The 15,893-nt window shown below is 36.3% G+C and overlaps 1 protein-coding gene across 1 annotated transcript; it reads left to right on the top strand.

Moving 5' to 3' along the window:
* The first annotated feature begins 7,436 nt into the window (after nucleotides 1-7,436).
* LOC120726318 (arrestin domain-containing protein 3-like) lies at nucleotides 7,437-12,027 on the top strand. The gene is made up of 7 exons (XM_040019806.1): nucleotides 7,437-8,354; nucleotides 8,436-8,439; nucleotides 8,719-8,729; nucleotides 10,386-10,530; nucleotides 10,608-10,704; nucleotides 11,209-11,465; nucleotides 11,550-12,027. Exons 1-7 carry the CDS (start codon nucleotides 8,047-8,049, stop codon nucleotides 11,805-11,807), a joined length of 1,080 nt encoding a protein of 359 aa, XP_039875740.1. The 5' UTR covers nucleotides 7,437-8,046; the 3' UTR covers nucleotides 11,808-12,027.
* Nucleotides 12,028-15,893: the final 3,866 nt, after the last annotated feature.

The raw sequence follows: 15,893 nt of genomic DNA on the forward strand, positions 1-15,893 counted from the left end.
CAAGTTGAGGGGAGAGAAGGCCAGAGAGGCAGGTGAGTGACAGGGAAGTGTTTCTCTTTTAGCATAAGTAAACTAGCTCAGGGATTCAGATGAGTAGAATTTGTAGGAGTCAGCTTGAGTTTTTTCCAGCGACTATAGCACCAAACGACTAGTCGGCAAGAGGAGAGAGAATAAATCGGTAGCCTTGTGTTGCAGCACCACCACTGAGCAGGCAATGATCTGGCAGAGAGTGCAGGTTCTTTAAATACTGCAGATTAAACGAGCTGATGGCAAGGATGATCCCAGGAAAAAGCTGAGGAGCCAGCTCACTCCAAACCTGAGAGGCAAAAGAAGCAAAGACAGAGAATCTTCTATTGTCCAATTTTACTGAGCCCATGCAAATTATGGTTTTAGTTTCCTGTTCTCTCTGATTTCGAGAAAAGTAAGACTTACATCTAATCTTTTTTCCACCACAGGTCCATCTGTATGTGAAGTATGCCTCAGGGCCAGAGATCAAATTCACCATATTTAAATTTCACTTTTAAAAAATGATCAAAGCTTTCCTTGTTTTCTGTTTAAACTCATGTTAAAATAGAAAATACCTAATCTCAGTACACTCTTTCAGAGCATCTTTCAGAGATGAGATTGTCTCAGATAATCTAAAGATTGTGATACCAATAGACTGCATTGTAAATAGTAAACAAAAGAACTATGAGTTGAAACAGCATGACCCGCATTATTTTCAGGCTTTGAGTGTCTGTTTATGTTTTTGTGTATGTGGTCCTGGAGATATGTAGCTGGAATGATTGTAGCTCAAATAGATTATTCGCTAATGGGAGATCAGTGGTTTGAACTTCCTTCAGTCCAGTATACTAATTACAATTTATGTCAAATAAATGACTTCACTGGAAGGAAACTTGTCTAAGTGGTCTGGAGTTCAACAACTCCCACGTTATCTGGGACTAGCTGCCATGGTGAATTAAGCTCATGAGCAGCGCCAGAGTGCTGCTCTCAGTTGAACAAATAAAGAATTTTACATCATATATATATATATATTTTGAAAAACTGCTTTAAGACAAAATGAGGTCAAATGTTGATGCTGAATCAACCTAAGGAAACATAAAGAAAAATTTCTGGTCAACATTTTCTCCAAGCCAACGTTAGAGGCTGGTGGGGAGTTGGGATTTGCTCCTACAGTAGGTAGGTTGCGTCTTTTTGTTCCAGATAAAAAATGGTTAATGCTCACTTGCTATTAACATTATTTACAGAACAGAAAGAGAAACATTCTTTTATTATTATCTCAATGATGTCACCCCCTTAGGGTCCATCATATGCAGACTTTTAGAACCATTTTAATTAGTGCTAGCATTAAGGTGATCTAATGTAGTATTTGCATAAATTAAATAACACACACGAGCTTCAACTAAAATTTGATGCCTGTGTTTATTATCAGACTAGTTGAGCTTGCTGTTGTGCTACTGTGCCCTGGTTGTAAATATGCTGCAGCCCATCTTATTTCCCATAGAGGGCAGCAGCGTGCAGGTTTAAGGATGAAAAGGTGCAATTTAGCAGTTTACCTCTTACCCAGAGACATAGAACTCAGGGCGCTGTACATGAGCAGTCTCTGTTTGCCACTTTCCCTTCATGATCCATAACTAACAACTAACATAACAAATAATTAAGATGAAAAGTGTGTAACAATCTGCAGTGGTCATTAGGGTAGACAGAAATGACATCTCCTATATTACATGTAATGAAAAATATATATTGGTATGTTGGTGTGGTTTTAAAGTTCCCTCACTTTTTGGTTTCTCAGCATCCTGTAGTCTGCAATTACTTGCTGAAATCAAATATACAGGATCAATATTAGTCTCTTTACAAGTTTAATACAGGATTAATATTAATATTCACAACCTGCTGACATCCTTATAGTATTTTCAAACTGTCAGAGGACAAACCAGATCATCAAGGCACACCACAATAATTGAAAATAATATAGTTATATTGATGTGAAAGTTCAATGATGTTTGCATCAAATCAGGTGCATGATATGTGCAATGAAATGGCATGCAGTATAATAAGTAGTACACTCAACTGTCATGTGCTACGATGAGTCGATTTTAGTCCAGAAAGCATTAGAAGAAAACACAGTTGAAATATATTTATCATCTCTTTTGTAAAAAGACAAGACTTTAAAAAATCTCAAATAAGAAGAATAAAGATTTCATTTTGGCTACACTCTGTAACACTACCTTTAAATACTTCATATTTCCCTGGAGTATTTCCACTGTGTTTAGTCACATGACCCATGCTTGGGACTGTAAAGTTTAACACACCCACAACAGGTGATTTAGGAATATCACGTGCTACCACGTGCTGTGTGAGTAATGCTGTTTACATGTACACATGGTAACAGTGACCTCATTGAGGAAACTGCATTATTTCAATTTCATCATTCATTCACTTACAGAAACAGCATGCTCATATTTCATACATCATACATATCATTTCTTTCCTAAAACATCTTGATTTTGTCAACCTGGTAGAACAGCGTTTTTGCCAGATCCGCTCACACAGCTTTTCAGAGTTTTAGTTGAGATTAACTCCAGGCCAAGTTTGAATGTGTTAGGTGAGGTTCTACATACAGATCAGACTAGACAGATTACAGTTCACGTAAAAAATAAACAAATAAACAAACAAGCAAACAAACATAGCTCAAGAGTAGAGGGCTTGGGTGTGGCTTTCCCAAAGAAGACAATTTGTGTAGCTGGAGTGGCTGATGACTAGAAACAAACGGGTAAACATTAAAACATGCGTGAGACCAGATTTGTCCATAGGGCTTGACCATAGACTAATTAATGAGGATTTTATATTTATTTATTTTTAATAGCCTTACCTAGATGCACTTTCCTTTTAGTAAATATTTAATATTTCCCCTGTTCAATCACATGATCATATATATTGCTCAAAGTTTTCCAACAATCCCACAACAGGTGGTCCGGGAGAACCACGTGCTAGCACTTATTTAGGTCCCTGTGGTTTAATTATTACCAAAGCTCTTTGTAAGATGACTCTCGTCATGAGATATAAAACCTCGCTGCTCACACTTAGCTGGCACTTGCTGTTTTTGTAGCACTGTGCAGCGTTTGATAGCGTTATGCCAAATATTATTAAGAGCTTTTTAGTGGGATATGATCCCATTAACAAAAGCAATACTTTTGCTAGTGGCGATTATATTACAGGACAAAATACACTGGAGTTGTCACAGGAATGCAAAATACAGTCACTCTTTGTAAAGCTGAAGGGAAAGGCGGAAAAACCGTCATAACCTATCACAGCAAAGACAAATACTTCACCATCAAGCAGTTTGTCATTCAGGAATCTCAGGGTAAGTACGCTTATGTCTTTCAATGAATCAAAGCACCCCCAAAGATTTCTTACTTTTCTGACAATATTTGCTGTTTGTGTGACACACTACTAAAAATATAAAAAGCATACAGTACTTAATTGAGACGGAACATTTTAACAACAAAAGTATAGATATCCCCCCCCCAAATGGTTTGGTCCAGCTCGGCTCTCCCCTACTCTGGCTCTAGCGTCCTTTCTGCCAGAGCGATGGTGGCTGAGATGCAGCGGAGCTGAGGTGTGAGTGCCTGGCTTAAAACAGGACATATTAGCTGCATTTAACCTTCAGTTACTCTTTATATAGTTGGGTAGGCGTCAGACCATGTTTCTTTTTAGCTGAAAAACTTTACACCCAGGTAACCTACAGTGTTGAAAACGTGTTTTCCGACATGTTCGCTACCCTACAATCCGTCCTACTGTGTAATAAAATCAGCGACATTTGACCGCCCTGTTGCTCCCATTAAAATTTATACAGCCAATTTAAAATCTAAAACTTTAAATTGTTTGAAAGTACACTGAGAGAGGACTTTTTTATTAGTGATCTTAATAATATTTTTTTCATCTAATTGAATACAGTCTATTTGTGATTATCATTCCAAAGAGGGAGAGAGGATAGATGGGAACGTGAGGAGAAAGTACAAGGTCAGGAAGAACCAGGTAAGAAAACAGACAGGGAACAGTGACAGGCAAAACTGAAACTGTTAAACTGCTTGAGAGACTTGACCACCAAAAAGTGATAGAGAGATTTTCCAACCTCAAGGTGAGGCGACATAGGTTAAAATAAAATTAAAAATCTGCAGAGCCATAGTAGTATCTGCAGTAAAGATCTTTTCATACATTGTATACATTGTTGCCTCCATTTTTATAATTTTTCTATCAATATTTTGTACATTTGTACATTTCAAGGACTATTTTTGGAGTGTATTTTTATGTATCTGTATTATATTATACATACACATTAAAAGTGAATCTCTGTCCAAAAAATGCACTCAGTTTACTTCTTACTCACTATGATCATCATTTATAATTTTCCCCCAGTAATTAAGGTTAGGATATGTATTTTTTTATTCCAATCCCTTCTTCTTTTGCAGCATTTAAATAACCTTTATCAGATTTGATGGTTTTGTTACAGACTTAAAAAAAAAAGTCTTTTGCTTTTCTTTCACAATTGTGGGGATTAAATTGTGTTAAAATTTACAAAACAGTGATGTCGTGTTTTTGTGATGAGGACCCAGGCACAGAGAGACTTGATGAACTTAAGAATCTTATGATTTAATAAAGAAATTTGCAGACTTGCACAGAGATAGTAAAATTATGATGACTGATAATGGAGATGAAGACAACGGACGATGAGGACAGGAAGGAACAGGGGTTTAAATGCACCAAGGAGCCAGCCAGAGGGAACTCTGTACAACTGGAGACATTTAAGGATGCAGGGACTGACAGAGACAGGGAAGAAGTCTCATCGTGACGAGTAAAGATTATCTTGCCTGGCTGAGCAGCTCTCTGGGTGCTCAGCACCCCCCAAAGCTCTGATCCTAGAATCGCCCCTGCCTGTAATCATATTTTTTTTCTTGCAACTTTAATTACCGTGCAAGTCAACCCCCAATAATTACTTATTAAAAAAACTATTATTATAAGGATAAGCACTCTTGAGTGTTTTCAATTTTTCCTTAAATGATATCCTGCCACTCACACACTTTGATTTGTTAATAGTATTGTCCTGTCTTACAGAGAGCTGCCCTCCTCCTTCAGGGGCTCACATGGAAAGATTGTGTATAGATTGGAGGCAAATCTGAGCCACTCAGTGAGAAAAGACAGCAAAGCTCTCATCCACAAAGGAAACCTTGATGAAGAGCTTATGGTACCCTTACAAACTGCCATATGTTACACTCCTGAATTAACACTGCATGTACACAAATTGTGATTTTCTTCTCAGACTCCGCAGCAAAATATGACTGATAAGAAGATGAACCTCTTCACATCAGGATCAGTGGCCATGGATGTAAGCATTCCAAAAACAGCCTTCCTCCAAGGTAATTATGACTTGCTCGCAATCTCACATTACTGAAATATACATTCACTCCACAGGGAATCTTTTTATGACTGAAGATAGACTATGATGACAGATAAGGCATGTAGTGCACATGTTGGTTAAATGTGAAATGTGTTATATTTTTGCAGAAATATAGAAAATCTTAAAACCTTTGCGAACTCATTCCTGCAAAGATCAAACAGATGATGACACAGCTTAAACTCTTAAAAGTTTGCAGTACTGAAATCCACAGCTCCACAGCTTTGTATGCAGCATAACATCAATGTAATTATATTGCAGGACAGAACTTTAACCTGATGTTGTTGTTTTTCCAGGAGAAGACATAAAGGTCGTGGCTTCAGTTCAGAACAAATCCTCTCGTGACATTAAACTCAAGTACTGTCTCTACAGAAAGTACAGCTACTTTGCAAATAAGAAAAGGAAACTTGAAACAAAAGACATCCTGAAAGAGGAGGGTGAAGCCATCCCACAGTCAGTCACCAGACAGTCACCAAGATCATCACCGTCCCTTCCACCGAGACTGCCTCAGTCCTAAACTGCAACATCATCAAATTAGAGAACAGACTCCGGGTGAATAGGCCTATTTCATCTTCCTGAAAGTATTTCCCAGGCCTTGTTAATATCTTTATTTAATCAAGTATGCATTACGAGTCTAATAAGCACTGACTCTTTCTAGGTCCATCTGGATGTGAAGTATGCTTCAGACCCAGAGATCAAGTTCCCTATAATCATCCTGCCTGCTTTAGAGGGGTCTGATAAGCAGCAGTCATCTGACTATTCAGCCAGTGGATTTGAAGCATCTCCAAACTCTGACTTTCCAGAAGGGACAAGCTTTCTACAAAATCCAGCTGCCCCTGGAGTTGATGGCTTACCACCTTCCTATGAGACATATGACATGTACCCCTCCCTGAACAGTTCAGACAGAAAGTCCTAGAAGCTCGGCTACAGATTTGGAGGGTACTGGGCTCTTTATTTTTGATTCTGATTTAAATATTCTGAATAGCTCAAGCAAGTAACATGATGTGTTACAGAGATGATATGATATCTATAAAAATCACTGTATATAGCCACTTATAAAAACATTTATTCAAGACATTACTTAGTGCCTCAGAGAAAATGTATATTTTCATTTATTTTATCAGTGTGATGATAGAAGATTTCCATGACCGAGGTGTATTTTGATACATTTTTAACAGATGGATTTTTAAATATCAAATCTTTGCCACTCAGTGCATAAATATCTTTATTGCTGTAGAGTATAACGGGGCCAGCAGGAGCAGATTCTGTGAATCCATAAAATACACTCTTTGAATATAATTAATTATAATTATAATATTTTTAATATTAGTTAGTTTTAAGTTTTAAAAAAGATGTAGTCAGGCTTTTTTGAGCTTTTTTTTGTGATCTAATGTTTTGTTGGGAAGCACTTTGTGATGTTTATCTTGAAAGGTTTGAAGTAATCCTTTTATTTGGTCTACAGCATTCGGCTTTATACACAGAGCTAATTTGTTCTAAATATATGGATTTATAAATTTCACTTTATATGCTGCAGTATATTGATGCTGATGGGTATTGAGGTTTAAGAAAAAATGTGTTTGATAAACAGCCTATAACAATAATCCTAATGCTGAGATTGTTTCTGAGACATCCACATGTCCACAGCAAATATACTGAGCCCCACAAATGGGCCCTAGTGTATTACCAGTGTGGAATAAAAAAAATGTGTATGTAAAAGGAATGTGTGTGTAAACAGGTATATGTATTATGAAATCCTTTGAGTGATGGATAAGACTAAAAAAAGGTTTTTACAAATCCACTCCTTTAACCAAACACTTTGAAGCTCTGCTCTGGGATGTCTTCATACGACTGTGTCCGGACAGACTTTGCTAACAGCAGCGCCACATCTGTGCCAGATACAAACTCAGACCTGGTGTATAACACTTCAATAAAAAAAACAAAAACAAATGAATGTGTCAAAACTTGAGATATGAGCTGTGCGGGGCTTCCAAAAAAGGCAACAAGTCGCGGAGTCTGAGCCTTGTAGCTGGAGTGGCTAATGAATAGAAACCTGACTGGCCAACAGGTGTGCATGAGAACACAATGGGCCAGATTTGGCCAATGGGCTACGACCACAGAATAATGAGGACTTTTTATATAACCTTACCTTTAGACACACTGGTATATGGATGCACTCTCCTTTAAGTAAACACTCAACATTTCCAGTGTTTAACCACATGTTTAATCATGTTTAACTCCATGTAAGTCACACCCCAATCAAGTCTGTCAGGAATATCATGTGATTGCATAGATTATACTGTCCATAATGCTATTTGTGCCTACACATACTAGTACGAGGTTAGTGTTTCATAATTTCATTAATTTATAGAAGCACCATGCCTATACATTTTATTTACACAAGATTTATTTACTCTAGCAGACATTTACAATGTTTCTTACCAATAAACATGAATATTTTAGGGCCTTGTGGTTTAATTATTATCAAAACTCTGTGTACTTGCACCTACAAACCCTCCTCATGACACATAAAACCTCTCTCCTCGTGCTTATCTGGCATTTACTGTACTTGCAGCTTTGAACAGTGTACTATGTCAAGTAGTGTTAAGAACTTTACAGTGGGATACAATCCCCTAAACAAAAGCAACACTTTCAGTAGTGGTGATTATCTCATGGGACAAGTTACATTTGAATTAACTAATGAGTGCGAAGTACAGTCACTCTTTGTAAAGCTGAAGGGAAAAGCTCAAGTGTCATGGACTGAAAATCATGGGAAAACTATTGTGACTTACCAAAGCAAAGAGAAGTATTTCAGCATCAAGCAGTTTGTCATTCAGGAATCTATGGGTAAGCTAATGTCTTTCAATTTAGCACAATGCTGTAATCATTTTAAATCATGGTATGTTTAATTAATCTGCTACTGTTTACAGAAAAGCTTTTATTTGAATGATCATTTATACAAAAATTGCCTTTTAACTAGTAAGGTTAGTACAATCTTGACCAGTTCATGCTGATGGCAGCAATAATAGCAGGAATAACATTTTCCTGCTCTTCTCTTTCTGTAATTTCCTCTCTTCTTCAGAGCTATTTGCAAACCTGCTATTTCAATGAGCAGCCCTTCTAAAAACAGTCACAGAGACAAATTTACAAACCTTCCTTTAATCAGACATAAAAAAAAAAACCATCCTATCTGACTAATTCGTTGTTCCTTAGGCAAAAATGTTCTTTCCCCTGGCTGCCATGTCTACCCATTCACCTTTCAGATTCCAGTGCAGTGAGTTTTCTTCTGAGCAAAATTATTTCCATTGGTGTTCCATATAAACATATTCAAACACGTTTCTTTATTTTCTAAAACAATATCCTTTCATTTAAGTTTCATTGCACCTTTTGTTGCCACATCTTACACAGCAAATCCAGCATGTCCAAATTAACACTGTCGGATTTGATTTCAACACTATTAAAGTGTCTATATGGGTCCACACCAGAGAGTGTTAATTTAACTCTTTTTGGAGAGTTGGTACGTTAACTCTGACTTAGTGTTAAACACCAAATCTGTCTGGAGTTGATAATTTAACACTTGGTGTTAAGAGTTTATATATTAACTCTCAAAGAGTATTTTAGTTTAACTACGTAAGAGTTATCTTGTAATTAATTCTAAAAAGCAGGAATTTTACTGTTCTGAACTTCTAGAAATTTCTTTTGGAAATAAACATTTACTAAAAAGACGCAATGGTTTTTGAAAAACATTTATTCTGAACTGTGCACCACAATTTCAAAACATTTTCTGAAAGATGTAACAGTGTACATGTTCTCACTTTCATTAGAATTGTGTTTATCAAAAGGTCTGACATAGGTGAGCTGGTAAATGCAAATGACAGCATTCTCAACACTTATTTCTTCAATACAATATGCATGTCCTTCATTCATCCCTTTGTGGAACTTCAACGCACTTCTGCTCTCCCCCATATTCCATCTTCACAAGCATATCCTGTGTGGAGATTGAATAATAATTAGTTGTCACTAATTAATGGCACAAATAATCCAGTAAACAATTGCAGCACAGTAAAAAAAAAAAAAGGAATCCTCTTTGAGCCATTACTTGTGTAAAGTATTTTCCCAAAAGACAAGGACACAGGCAACAGGTAATATTGAACTAAATGTAAAACCTTAACCTTTTTAATTTTTACCTAAACCGTGTGCACAAAACTCTGGAGGGATCTAAATGCTAACGTAGACTCCAGTCAGGACGTCTGCTACTGCTGTTTGCTCGTTTTTTTAATTTTTATTTCATGGGCGATCGGTTTCAGGCTTCAAGTAGCACCATTATACCAACATTTCACATTCTAGACATTGTTTTAGGTGTATTTGACCAAAAGTTTGACTGAAAATTCACATGCAAGCTTTTTTCAAGGTTGTGGTATTTGCCCGCAAACAATACCTTTCAGCTAGCTAAAACAGAATGTTATGCTATCACCGAGCAACATGGCTAATGCCTTTCACACAGCTTTGTCTCAACTCCAAAGAGCCACAGAAGTAAAAGCTAATAATAATAATTGAAACAATCTTTGAAAAAATGACTTACCAAGCATAGCAAACAACTCAAATATGTAGAGCAAAATGTTCTGAAACGGCTTCACTTCAGCTTCGATTGGAGCCGTGCTGGGGGCGGAGTCTGTGAATTTACTCTGTTGGTGTCATAGCCCCTCTAGGAGTTCAGAGTTAAGAGGTCAAGAGTTAATGTTTCCATTGTAACACCTCCAGATTTGACAGAGAAACACTCATTTTTAACACTCGATTTTAACTACTATCATTTTACTCCTCAGAGTTACATTAAAAGAATGTGACTCTGCTTAGAGTAAAATTAACTCTACTTTTGCAAGGAGACTATTAACACCAAAACATTTAACACTTTTGAATTTGCTGTGTACAGAGACCTGCCGTCCTCCTTCAAGGCCTCATGTGGAAAGATTTTGTACACAGTCGAGGCAAATCTGAACCGGTCGATGAGAATGGACAGCAAAGCGAAGGCAGAGTTTACCCTCATCCAAAAGAGAAACACTGATCCAGTGTTGATGGTACCCTTACATTGTTGTTGAACAAATACACACATGCATACACAGATTTTCTAAATTTCACCCTTTTTTTATGTTAGAGCCCACAGCAAAATGTGATTGATAAGAAAATGAAGCTCTTCTCAACGGGATCTGTGGCCATGGATGTAAGCATTGCAAAAACAGGCTTCTGCCAAGGTAATTTAAACCATTACTGAACCATACAGTCAATCTGCACGTTATTCTAATAGTGGATTACAATAGAAAATGGCAATAGAACACATTGAAATTCATCTATAGCTGAAACATGTGCAGCTCAAGGTCAATTTGCTCATGGAACACATTTAAGGTCTAAAGATAAGATGATATCTAATGTAGGTCACAGGCCATGGAAGTAAAGACCAGGATCTAAATGTGATGTAAATACTTCACTCCTAAACGCATACCAGCAAATGTCCAAATGTAATCTTGGTACATGACCTCAAACCGTCCTCTCCTTGTAGTACTGCTGTCAAACTTTACACTCATATAATTAAATGCATTTGTCTTCTGTGTGGAATTAATGCAAGTCATTGATTTTGTAATAGTGACACCCGCAACTTAAAAGTTTAATATTTCTGTAACCAGTTTTTTGATTATTTGTAAATTCATGGCAAACAGAGCGTAACGCTCATGTATAACCTGTTCTTGCTGTTTTTCCAGGAGAAGGCATAAGGGTCATGACTTCAATTCAGAACAAGTCCTCTCGTGACATTAAGCCCAAGTACTGTCTGTACAGGAAATACAGCTACTTTGCAAATAAGAAAAGGAAAGTTGAAACAAAAGACATCCTGAAGGAGGAGGGTGAAGCCATCCCACACTCTGCAGGTCAGACTGTCACCAGGATCATCACTGTACCTTCCACCGTGACCACCTCAGTCCTAAACTGCAACATCGTCAAAGTAGAGTATAGACTCCGGGTGGGTAAGCCTATCTATCTTCACTTTTATGTTGTTCTGCATCAATGGGGTTGCATGGTAATGTTGACTCTTTTTCCACCACAGGTCTATCTGGATGTGAAGTATGCTTCAGACCCAGAAGTCAAGTTCCACATAGTCATCCTGCCTGCTTTAGAGGGGTCTGATAATCAGCAGTCATCTGACTTTTTGACCAGTGAATTTGACCAATTTCCAAATCCTTACATGTCAGGAGGGATGAGCTTTCTACAAAATCCAGCTGCCCCTGAACCTTCTGCTCCACCACCTTCCTATGAGACATATGGGATGTACCCCTCTTTCACAGGTTTAGATAGAAAGCCCTAGAATCTGTAGTGCAGATCTAGTTGTATATTGCTATTTTTTTATAATAGCAATTAATTAAGAGTAAGAATAAGAGAATAAGAGTAAGAATAATTGGTAATAGATTGATTTACAGCTTGATATTCTGGTTTAATTTCAGTCGTTGACCATATTTGTTCCCTTTAAATGTGTAATAGCAGGAATAAAAAAATATTTAATAAATAATCCTCTCATTCCAGAGATTATATATTGTCCACATTTATTATTTTTAATCCATCTGACAACAGAAGACTCACATTTATGATCTCTGAACTATGACCAGCAACAAGATGCTGTTGACCAATCATGTCTCTGAACACTAAATATTTGCATTATTTTCCCACTGAGGAAATGCAAGTCACATTACAGGTGTGCTGGAAATAGAACAGTGGACAGTCCTGCACTGTGCTTTTCTGTATAGCCTACTACTATGCAGCATCTAGGAAAATCTTAAGACCTTGATTAAATGTTTTTGTAGTAACGGGTGGTGTTATTCTATTTTTTAACAAATAACTGAGCAGACAGTTGAACACAACAATCTGCAGTGGCTAGTTCCTATACTACGATTAATAAAAATCATACGCACATTTTCTCATGCTTCATCCCTTTTTTCTCAACATACTGTAGTGTCTTTATGGTTAAATGAGTTTTACTTGTGGTATTTTAGCATGATAGAATTTCATCAACCTGAAACAGTCTGGCTTCCTTAAAAAGCTGTGCTTGCCTCAGAGCAGTTAAAGAAACACCAACGTAAAGTTTAATGCTGCTTGAAGTTATTGTTCCTAAGTTTCCAAGCTTTCTGTTGATTTTGCACTTCATGGTGTTAATTTGTGCTGGGTCATTCTCATAGATATAATGCCACATGTGACATGGCTCATTGTCTTTAATAACTACTGGTAGCAAAACCTGTTAGTTGTGCTCTGCTGCTCACCTTTTTAATTTTTTTTTAAAGAAATTTATTAACACCTGACTTTCTTTTTTTTTGTTTTGATTCTTTGATTTTGCATTCTTGGTTGAAAGACTCAGAGCGCACATTAGCAGTCATCTAGATCTAGATAGAATAAATTAGGGTGCTTATGTAACAGTCAAGAGCGCAGGGCAAACTAAACCCTTTTGTCTCATTTGGGTGTGAAAGTTCAGGTCACTGAGGAAATTCATTTATGAGCCTAATTACTTAAGAAAATACAATTTTATATATATGTATGTATGTATGTATGTATATATGTATATATAAATATATATACATATATACATATATATATATATATATATATGTATATTATATATATATATTATATATATATATATATATATATATATATATATATAATTTTTATATTTTATATCTCTCTCTCTCTCTCTCTCTCTCTCTATATATATATATATATATATAAGATCATAAAATAAAATTATTATATTATAATATTACATAATATATATATATTATATAATTTTATTTTATTATCTCTCTCTCTCTCTCTCTCTCTCTCTCTCTATATATATATATATATATATATATATATATAAACAGAGGCGGAGCCAGACATTTGAAACACCCGGGGCTTAGCCCAAAAGGGTAGTATGCATGTGGGATTTTTTTTTTTTTTGGGGGGGGGTAGAAATGACTGAAAGATTAATAGGCTCTGTTTTGAGTTTTGTTCAAAAAAGAATGACTTCATATAGGGAAAATATATATCACATGTGCAGGACACCTTAAACTAGTTTTTTAATTAAACAGCAAGGAAGAACAAGGTCAGGGCTGTATCAAGACACAGGGACTAAACCCCAGTTCAACCAGACCCAGAACTGATCCAGAACTAAAACAGGACTACAACAATTCAAAATCAGGACTACTTGGGATTTAACCAAGACAGAACCAGAATCAGAACTAGATGATAGTAGCACTAAAAATCATCATAGACCTGCACTACACTTGTTTTTTTTAATTCTAAGCAAAGTCCACTATTTAGATTGAGAAAAGTTTATATAATTATTTAGCCTTGTTGTGCAAACAAGCCTGCATAACTTAATAAATATAGAATTTGAAAAATAACAAACCTAAAAAGAAACACTAGGTATGAGATACATGAGTACCTATGATACGGTGATACTTTTGGTAAACGACCATTTGACTAACATGTGTGTCTCACCTGCTCTTGTTCATCTCTGTTCTGTCCTCATTCTCCATCTCCCTCTCTGTTCCTCTCTCCCCCTCTTTGTGCTGACAATCATCAAATATACAGATATTTACAAACTCTTCAGATAAAAACACAAACACTTTTTTAATTGTAACATCAAATCAGACTAAATGTTTATTTTTTTTAGATTGATAAATATAAAAACATATTTGTTAACTTTAAGAGTAAAGAGAGAAACTATCTGTATTTCTTAATTGTAAATGGCACCAAATTGTATTCAAACTTGAGCCACACTTATGGAGCTCCACAGTTCTTTTTCTGGTGTTTTGGTTGACATCTCTTGATTTTCCCATGTCACAGAAACAGGCTCTGTGTTTTGCCTTATATGCATCCACAGCTGTGCCACCAATTTACTCACATGGACTCTACTAACCTATCAGAAGCTTCTTCATCTCAGAATGGAATCCTCTGGAGTTTTCTTATTAATTAACAATAAACTTAGTGTATATGTACTCCTAAATTTGATGAAAGTGATAATAAATAGACAGATCTCGCTCTCTTTATTCTGACATTTAACTAATTCAAATCATATTTCAATATTTATCTAAAACAAAAGTTTACTCTAAATTGATGTTGTACAGTAAAAATGTTTTATGTTTTCTCCCTAAAGTGTATGTAAATATCTGGTTACAAATGTGAATATCCTGCTGTGTACTGAAATCCCTCTTGTTTTGCATAGAAATATACTGAACAAAAATACAAAGCATAATATATAAAATAACATTTACCTGAGTTTTTTCTTTGAAAGAAGCCTCTAATGTCCATTCTTATATTTCAGTACATAACTGAAACCGATTTAGTCGGGGAGGGTAAGAACTGAAAATATGAAATAAACACACATAAGCTAAGACTCTAAAAAAATAGCATTTGTTCGGCTTTTCATTTCGCCATTTGTTGATTCACTCGAAGAGCAAGTAACGTAATATTGGTCAAGTGATCAGTTTGATATCAATCTTTCGTGATGCACCGTCATATTTACATTATTTGTATGGTACGAATGATTTGCTTTGGTACCTAGTCAATAGTGATGGGTCGTTCGTGAACGAAATGGCTCTTAGAGCCGCCTCTTTGACGTGAACGACGCGAGCCGGCTCCTTATCGCGAGCCATCACGTGGGTTTTTTTCCCCCCTTTCTCTCAACCTCTCTCTAGCACTTTTTTTCGCTTCACTCCGCACGCGAGCCGTGTGCTTTACGCTGGGAAGAGGGGGGAGGGGCGGTAGTTACACTCAGCACAGGAACAGAGCCAGAGGGAGAGAAAGAGAGCCAGGGACAACAACGTCACATTAGAAAGGTATAGTAATCATCCACAACTATTTTCAGTTGCAGATGATAAAGGATTCAGAAAGTTTATTCATGCAGGTCCATATGACAGAGAATATGCATGTTCTTTTAGTTTTCATATTTTAATTTATATTTAATTGTGTTATGGTTTGCAGTGTTTTGTGTTGTTTCACTTTAAATTTGTAAAAGGAAAAAGCTGAAAATTTAATTAGTTAAAAGTTGAAATGTGAATAGTTGATTTTTGTATTATATGATTTATTTATTACATTTTATGTGGAGTGAATAAATAAAAGTATATTTACGGTGGCCCCTAGAGACAAAGCACGTACGAACTCTGAAGCACGTACAAACTCCAAAACACGTAAAAACACGTACAAACTCCGAAGCACGTAAAAACTCCGAAGCACATAAAAACTCAAAACACGTACAAAAGACAACAGAAGTGCTCCAGGATGCTAGGTGCAGTGTTGAGCTTTTGTTACCTAGTGGCTACACAAGCCAGCAAGTACCAACGACCGGATTTGGTGTGTGGTAGTAACAGGTAAATGAACATTGTTTTTAAAATTATTTGAATATATATGAGTGCCTGTG

The sequence above is a fragment of the Simochromis diagramma genome, unplaced genomic scaffold, assembly GCF_900408965.1.
Source record: "Simochromis diagramma unplaced genomic scaffold, fSimDia1.1 OVJJ01000822.1, whole genome shotgun sequence".
Taxonomy (NCBI): domain Eukaryota; kingdom Metazoa; phylum Chordata; class Actinopteri; order Cichliformes; family Cichlidae; genus Simochromis; species Simochromis diagramma.